General features: G+C 33.1%; 1 protein-coding gene across 1 annotated transcript; it reads right to left on the reverse strand.

Moving 5' to 3' along the window:
• Positions 1-4,831: 4,831 nt before the first annotated feature.
• On the reverse strand, positions 4,832-8,601 carry LOC131636284 (protein NRT1/ PTR FAMILY 6.2-like). Its single transcript, XM_058906911.1, has 6 exons — positions 8,455-8,601; positions 8,249-8,351; positions 6,895-7,112; positions 6,258-6,799; positions 5,830-6,173; positions 4,832-5,575 (listed from the first exon to the last, which is right to left on the reverse strand). Exons 1-6 carry the CDS (start codon positions 8,455-8,457, stop codon positions 5,046-5,048), a joined length of 1,740 nt encoding a protein of 579 aa, XP_058762894.1. The 5' UTR covers positions 8,458-8,601; the 3' UTR covers positions 4,832-5,045.
• Positions 8,602-8,875: the final 274 nt, after the last annotated feature.

An 8,875-nucleotide genomic window follows, 5' to 3' on the forward strand; every position in this document is an offset into this window, starting at 1 on the left:
TGCCAAACCTGAACCTGACTTGCTAAAAATTTCAAAGCCTTAGCTGAAGGTTCAAAGAAACATAAGAAATGGCAGATTTGAATTTGGTTTCTATATTTAAAGCTTTTTCGTTAACCCAAAGACAAACAATACATTGCTAACAATGATATTATGATAACGAACAGAAGTATTTTATCCTGGTTCGCCGTTAACTAGATTATCTCTATTACACCCACCAAGGTAATTTCGTCGTATCAACTAGGACTTAATCTACTTATCAAAAACTTTGATTACAACCAAAAAGACTACCCGTCAATGTTTTCTCAAGGATTCTTAATATACCCTTGTCCCTCAAGGAAATCAACTCAAAGACAACTTGTCAATGACTTCTCGAGTAATCTGACTAAACACTTAGTCATTCATGAAATTTAACGAACTGGTTAATATTACAAGGTTTTGTGTTTACAAAGTACTTATTAGAAAGCTGATACACACAATTTTAATACAACAAGATTAACAAAGAATGAAAGATAAAATTTTCAAGATAACAACGACTTTCTTCTTTGTGTAGTTTCTCAACTTTTTCTTCTTAGTGTTTCTCTCTTGATTTTTCTTTTCTTTGTATATGTACGATGTGGTTCTTATTTTCTATTGCTTCAAGATCTTATTTATATAGATGATGAATATATTCGTTGGAGGGTGAAGTTGAAATTTTACAAATCATTGCTGCATGAAGACATTTGATGCACAATAATAGAGTGGCTAGCAGCAGTGACAAGGGGGATGAGACATATTGAAAAAGTTGATACTGACGCACAATCATTTTTGTATAGTAGCGTAGAGGATAATGATTTTGTATTATTATAATATTTCCACACTATCTTCCTTCACGGATAACATCTTGAGTCAAAGGCTTCTGAGTATAAGTTGTTGAAGCTTGATCAAAGTGTCTTCAGATTTTTAGAGCGTTGAGACTTTGGAGTATTGAATTAGAGTCATTCTTGATAAGATCCTTTCACAATTTAACTTTATGCTTTCATATGCATATTTGCTTGTAAACACATCTTATACACTTAACCAAACGTTAGAGTACAAAATTATTCTCCTTATATTGTAAAATTGTTATCATCAAAACTCAAGGATTAGCTGGAGAACCAAAGTTGTTCCAAAAATCTCCCCCTTTTTACGATGACAAATCAATGTGTTTTGATGAACAATTTTTCTTTGATAAACACACAATAGTTTAAAACATCAGAATTAGGTTTATAAGACCCCCCTGAGTTTAAACTTTAATAAAATTTTCATTAAAAGAAATTAAGGATTACAAAATGAAACAAAACAACAACAAACAACAGAGAACCAATAACAAGTTATACAACAAACTCAAACATCTCACAACCTTCTTCAACAAGAGCCACAACTGACCTTTTAATTCTGACCTTATTAACTATCCAAACCCTATAAAAATGTTCAGAAATAGCTCTTTCATACGGGATAAGAAAATTCATTTTCCTGTGAGAGGTAATGAACATTTCCTTGAGAAAGTTGAATATGGTTAAAGTAAGGTTACCGTTGACATGGTAGAGGAGGAAGTACAGAAGATGCTTGTCCTCATGGAAGGATTTCCATCTTCAGTTTTCTTGGACGAAGGTTTGACATCAAAATTTTATGCCAGCCTTTGGCCTTTGGACGGAGAATATCCTGAATGTTGAGATGGTCAAAGTTGTCATAGATGTTGAAACTGAGAGACTTAGAAAAAGTAGAGTTAAAATGCTACTGTTCAACGGTGGAACCTTTTTCTTCATAACCAATAGTAACATCAATGAGGGAGGGAGTGATAGTGATGGGGAAGCCATAAACATAAGAGTGTATAGCCATACCATCTTGCCTAATAGAAGCATACACCCAAAACTATTTTATGACGTTAGGGTAGATGGGACCGTTTAGCATGTCGAAATAGCCTGTCCATTTTTGTTTAAGAACATCCTTCATCAGATCAAAACCTTGATTTTTCAGTTAAGTGAAATCGACCAATTTTTCATTGATCACGAAAAGAAGTTATTCATCACCATGGAAAGTTTTTGAAACCATTTTTGGAAAGAGGTAGAAAGAGATGATTTAAATTAAAAAAGGATGATAGAGATGAATGAAAAGATTGAGAGGAAATGAGTCTTTAAATAGGAAGGAAAAGGAAGAGTGAAAGACATTAAAAAGATTTAGGGTACGGAATGAGTCTTTAGGCTTCACCTTGATCAACACATCTCGACCTTCAAGCCCCATCACTTGGTCAACATATTAAACACCATCACTTGATCCACATATCAAGAACCATGACTTGATAAACACAACAAGCACCATCACTTGATCAGTAACATGTCAAACACCATTACTTGATCAATGTATCAAATGATATCATATGAACAACTATACTTTGGTTAATAAGACTGATGAAGACTTCTCTTAAGAGCGTTGTCAACATCAAAACAAAATCAACTAATTGATAAAAACTCCATACCTCCAAACATATAGATCCACATCGTCATCATAAAAAATGGGAGAATGTGGATCTATGTGCTTGCAGGTATAGGTGTTTGCAACCATCAGATGATCATGATGGTTTTGATGATGACAACACCTTATGTCAAAGGGTATTATAAGACTTCTTTTATATATCAAGAATGCTCAATTATCAAGATGTTCTCTGTGAGATCAAATATAAAACCATTTCATTAATGACAACACCTTAGATCAAATGTTGTTCAGTTAAGTCTTCAATGAACCTCTAATGATGGCATATGATCAAAGAAGGTATCTCAAGACTCGTCAATCCAGATGAAGTGATAAAGAAAGGTTGAATCAAGCAAGGGAACTTGAAGCTTCAAAATTATGAAATAGATGAAGTGTGAAAGCTCGACTGGTCTTGGGATTAATGCGTGTCTGAGTGATCAGCTTAATGTAAAGGTATAAGAGTAAAACACATGATAGTAAGGCAGCTCTCTCTCTCTCTCACACACACACACACACACACACACACACACACACCCACGCACACTTAAATATATTTTGAAGCCTATCTCATTTGATAAAAAACTTGAAAGTATTTATATATGCATATATATATATATATATATATATATATATATATATATATTTATATATATATATATATATATATATATATTTAATTGATTATTGACTTGTTTAATCTAATAGGATTATATTTTATACTGATTAATCGATTAGCGTTTTAGGGTTTATTGGTTATCTCAGTTGTAATGCCTCCAAATAAATTAAGGAAGTCGTCAATCGATTAGTGATGACATAATTCAAAAACCTTCCATATTTGGCTTGTCTAATCGATTAACAACTAAGGTTAATCAATTAGAACATTAAAAATGACCATGGATCAATTTTTTCGATCCAATTATTTCCTATAATTAAAGGGTTTCTCCTCATTCCATTTTACACCATTTTTCGAAATTAAAATTATACTATCTCATTTTCTACTCTTTTCTTCTCTATTTTCTTACTCTTCACCAAAGTTGCCCTAGTTCTAAGAGAGTGAAAAATATCTATGAAATTTTATACTGGTATTGTGCTTATATCGTACTTTACTCAAAAGGGTGTTGTCTCTGGTGTAATTTCTTTAAGAGAAATATATGTTTGATTCTGGAGATTATCTAGTTAAAATCTCAATTTGGTTCTTGAGTTTAACCGGTGAAAAGTTCTTTTGAGTTTGAAGATCAGCTTGTTACAATCTCATGTTTGGTTTGAAGATGAACATGTTAAAATATCTTGTTTGGTTTGGAGATTAGCGTGTTAAAATATCTTGTTTAGTTTGGAGATTATGCTGTTAAAATCTCTTGTTTTGTTTAAAAATTAGCCTACTAAAATATCATGTATGTCTTGAAGATTAACTTATTAAAATATCTTGTCTAATTTGGAGATTAGTCTGTTAAAATTTTTTGTTTGGTTCGTGAGATTAGCTAGTTAAAATCTTTGTTTGGTTGTAAAAAGGTTCATGGATATAATACGTGAAAAATTCACATCTCTAGTGGAACTCTCGAGAGGTAACTATTGAAAATAGGAGTAGGCCAAGTGGTTAGGACAAACCTGTTGAAATCTTGGGTGTAAATTCTCTCGTCCTTATCTCTTTATTTTCCATCGTTTTATTTTCTTTACGCTATATTTCTTTCTCTTTATCTCGTTTTCATTCATTCTTTCATCTATTCGGATGCTTATTCTCTGTTTGTTTAGTGAAATTAATTTAAATATTTTTATAAATCAAAATTTTGATGCTTGGACATCAATTTTCAATCAACACAATTTATTCCCTTCCCCTTTGTCTCTTTGTTTAGATTCCGTTAGTCAACACTATCGTGAAATTAAGAGACATAAACTAACCATCAACTCAACCACCCAACTATAGCATTCATAAAAACATTAGTAATATATGACATTTGGGATTAATCAGCCTTACAAACTCACAAAAGAGGTGTTTTTCTTAAACAAAGATAAAAACTTATTTATAAATAAAGACATTTTATAGAAAGAAACATGTACAAATTTAAATCCTTGTTCTCCTTGTTAAATATTTTGCGTAGCAAACAAATACAAATTTAAATGTCTTATAATTAAAAATTCTAAAATTACTTTATATTATTTCTTCTTTTCTCTAGAGAATGATAATAATTGTAATAAAAAACACAAGTTTCTCCCTAGTACAAAAGATCTTTGGTCCATAAAAACAATAGTAGCTTCAAAGTTTTGTGTGAGAATGGATATTCTCTTTATAAATTCAAACCATCCCTTAACAATGTACATAAGGGAAAGATTATAAAGCAAGCCTGATTGAGAAAAAAAACTAGCAAGGGCTTGAAAATACAATATGTTACAATTTTACACAAGAAAACCAACCTAAACATATTATTTCTTTAGTATCATCACCAAGAATATTATATCAAACTCAAGCCTTTCTTTGGATGCATCACATAACTTCCTACCTAGAATTCAAGAAAGTACCAATAATTATAATGATGGGTTTAATTCCCAATCTTAACATACTTTTAGCACTTCTCCTCAACTGAAGATCCGTTGATTGTCCCCATTTGCATTGATGGCTTGGCCTTCTTAGGCTTATACCAAAATGCACACACCAAAAATGCTACAAAATTGATGACACTAAGTATGGTAAGAAGTGCATAGAACAAGTCAAGCCTTCCTTTGTTTATATGGTCAGCTAGCCATCCTTGTCCATCTCTAGTGCCAGTTACTTTCTTCACAACTGATACAAGGAAACTGCTGATGAAGAAACCGAGCGATAGCGTTGTGAGGAAGAGACCAGTGCTCATTGTCTTCATTCCTTTTGGTGATTGTGTTATGAAGAAATCAAGTTGGCCTGTGTATATGAATGCTTCACCAGAACCAACCAAGAAGAATTGTGGAATTAGAAGGAAAACACTTATTGGTAGTGCTGTTTGGTTTCCTTTTACACCTTTTGCCACTGATAACCTTTTCACCTCACCTAGAGAAGCTGCTGCCATTCCAAATGCTGATAGCAAAAGTCCAATGGCAATCCTTTGTAGATTGGTGAAACCTAAGAGACGAGACGCCGAGTTAGTACTAACTAAGAGGTTCATGAATTAATTATATTGTAAACTGAGCCGGAATATTATATATATTACTTGTAACACTGTAACCCTAATTATTAGTCGCAGAGATAAGCATCACTGGTCAAACTGCTTTAACAAAGGTCAATCGTGTTCATTGTCTTTTACTTTTGTTTTTCTTTAATCTTCTATACTGGTTGCTTGTTGTTCAAGCAATAACAAATCACGGAATGTTTTATACCTGGTTTGCCGTTCATTTTCTTCCAAAGGGGCATGATGATTCGATCATTGACTGCGAGAGTGATTAGGATTGCGGCCACAAAGAAGACGGTGAGAGATCCTGCAGGGATTTCAAAACCTCCAACATTCCTTTGCATTGTGGAAGCTTGTTCAACTGAAAAGGTGATCATTTGTGCATATGTGGTCCAAAATATAATGGTTGTGGCCCATATTGGTAGAAGTCTCACCATCATTTTCACCTCTTCTACTCTTGTCAGTGAGCACAGCTTCCATGGATTCGGACCAGAACCATATAAGTCCTTGTCAAAATCACCTTCTACCACAATCGCGGCCTTCTCCAAAAAACTACAAAATCGAAAATATTAAAACCAGAAAATAATAATGATCATGACAGAAACCATTTAGAAGGTTAGATGAAGATGAGCTTACCGAAACTGATCGGTGTGCTCTATTCTTAAATCCTCAGGAGTGTCCTCATACAAAGATCCAACATTGTATGGAAGTTCCATCTTCCTTTTCTTCACAGCTGCAACAATAACTTGAAAAATATGGACAATAGGACTTCCCAAACTCTTCTTGTATCGGTATCTTGTCGTCCCCGCTAAGAATATCAAAATGGCTATGATCATCGAAACCGAACATATTCCATAAGCCCAACTTCGACTAATTTTGTCTTGTATGTAAACAAGTACTGTCACAGCTGCAAGAGTTCCCAAACTGATGAAGAAGAAAAACCTGTTGAAGAAATAAGTCATCTGCGATTTCTCCTTCTCGTCTTTCTCATCGAATTGATCTGAACCAAATCCTGAAATGCTCGACTTAAGTCCGCCCGTTCCTAGTGCAATAAGGTATAGAGCCAAGTACAAGATTCCCATTTGGATTCCATCAGCTGGCTTGCAAGTTTCGCCCGCGTGACAAGGTGGTGGACTTAGCTGTGGCAACTTTGTTGAGATTGCTAATGCTGCAGTACCCTGAAATCACCATTCCCTCAAAGCTATAAACACATGCATTGATACTAAAGTAATCCAAATAATGCTAGAAAAAACACGAGTTTATTTCGGCTAACCAGAGTTTGAATTGCAGCAAAGATTCCAATAGTCTTATATCTTCCAAGGAAGGTATCTGCTAGAAAACCACCAAGCAAACAAAGGAGAAATGATGTTCCCATGAAATCAGTCACGGTATTGGCTGCAGTTGAGCTTGGAAGATGCATGACTCCCATCAGATATGTCACCAAGTTCACTGCAATTCCCATTGTTGAGAGCCTCTCAACAATTTCAATCCCTGGAACAATTTCCACAAGTACAGTATACTCTTAGATTCTGTCGCATGCAAAGATTCATGCGTCGTAACAAAAATAATATATTTGGTTACGCGGTGATAAAAGTTAGAATCAATTCTGGAGGTAAAATTTTTTTACTACAAAACATCTAAACATGTCAAAATCAATTATACGATTCTGGACCAATTTTTCCTCCTTCAAAAGTGAAACAAATAGATATTGTAAGTCAAAAGTGAATCTTAATCAAATGAAAAAGGACAAAAAATAGGAACAAAAGAGTCCATTCTAATGCCACCTAAAGTAGAACTCAACTTTTAGAAAGTAGATGATAAAATAAGATTATAAAAAAGTTGATAAATAAGGAATATTAGTATCTTAATTCACATCATAAAGCTTATATATAAAATATTATGCTCTTTCCTCCTACTCCAAACAGAAAATGACAGAAATTATTATCAATCAGTATGTAAGAAAATGCTAAATAGTTCTTATTTCACATGGTTTGTTTGTCCTTCAATATTCTCTTCTTTTGTCTACTTCCTCAAATGCAATCATAACCCCCAAAATCATTTTTCTAATATCATCTATTATTGCAAAAATAATAACTTACACATCTTAAAAAAATTACTGTCAATTTTTTTTCACTCAATTATAATAACTGAAAAATGGTTATTGTTAAGTTATATAATATAAATAATTAAAGAGAAATTAAAATAATTAATGCAACACATGTACTAAAAACTTTTTACAGTTGGTTAGTCATTAAAACCATTAATGACATCCAACTACTATTTCAATCTTTTAAGAGATTTCATGTGTTTAAAGTTAAGCTTTGTCTATCTATGCCTCAAGCTACTATTGCAATAAAAGAGAAACATGTTAGAGAAGAGAAAGTATTCCAATAATGGATTATATTTTCCAAACTATGCAACATCGTCTTCATATACACTATGTTTCTCTACATCCTTCTGAAATACATACACAGACACCAGACACATACTAACACCCTGAACGTAATCATAAGCTCCAACAATGACATGAACATGCATTTTTTCAGAGGTGTCGGTGCTACGTAGTTATATCATGATCATGATCAGTTATAAAGAGATTGAATGGTTATGCTAGAAATGTTACAAACCTAAAATAAGAGCAGCTGGAACCCAACCACCAGTTTTGGACCTATCAGCAGGAAAGCCTTTATAGTCAACAGCATCTCCAACTGTCCAACTCATTTTCTTCTCCTGAAAATATTCACACAAAATATTTTCAACAAAAGAAGAAAAAAAATAGTAAAAGACTTGATGAGTTCTTAAGTCAATGACCACAAACTTATCATAAACTAACCATGCTATGAAGTTCCACAAAGAAAACAACTCTAGGTGCTATAGTCTTGACTTTGTTTGCACACACACTTTAACTCACTGCATAGGTTTGTTGTGAAAGCTTTCCTATTTATAGGGATAAAGTGACTTCAATAAAGGCCAATAAGAATATGAAAGTGACAGGTCCACTATATTCATTTGAGAAAAAATTGAGACAGATCACTCTTTGAAATAAAGTTAAGGGATGAGGTTTGGCACACAAAATATAAAGTGGAAGGTTCTAGGATTGATTTAAACCGTTTATTTTTCTCAAAAGAAATTTATTTATTTGTGAGCATTATTAATGAGAGATAGTAAAAAATTAAAGGTAATGTTGATTGATGAAGAGAGATCACGAGGAATTAGTGGAATATGGGAACAACATTGCAATCTGTGATCTTTTC

This window comes from Vicia villosa, unplaced genomic scaffold (genome assembly GCF_029867415.1).
Source record: "Vicia villosa cultivar HV-30 ecotype Madison, WI unplaced genomic scaffold, Vvil1.0 ctg.001687F_1_1, whole genome shotgun sequence".
Classification (NCBI taxonomy): Eukaryota; Viridiplantae; Streptophyta; class Magnoliopsida; order Fabales; family Fabaceae; genus Vicia; species Vicia villosa.

Excerpts from the sequence above, each read along its gene's own strand:
- LOC131636284 (XM_058906911.1), bottom strand. Across the intron at positions 7,113-8,248 it reads TCCAGCTGCTCTTATTTTAG|GGATTGAAATTGTTGAGAGG; the intron begins GTTTGTAACATT and ends AAATTGTTCCAG. Across the intron at positions 6,174-6,257 it reads GAGCACACCGATCAGTTTCG|TTTTTTGGAGAAGGCCGCGA; the intron begins GTAAGCTCATCT and ends TCGATTTTGTAG.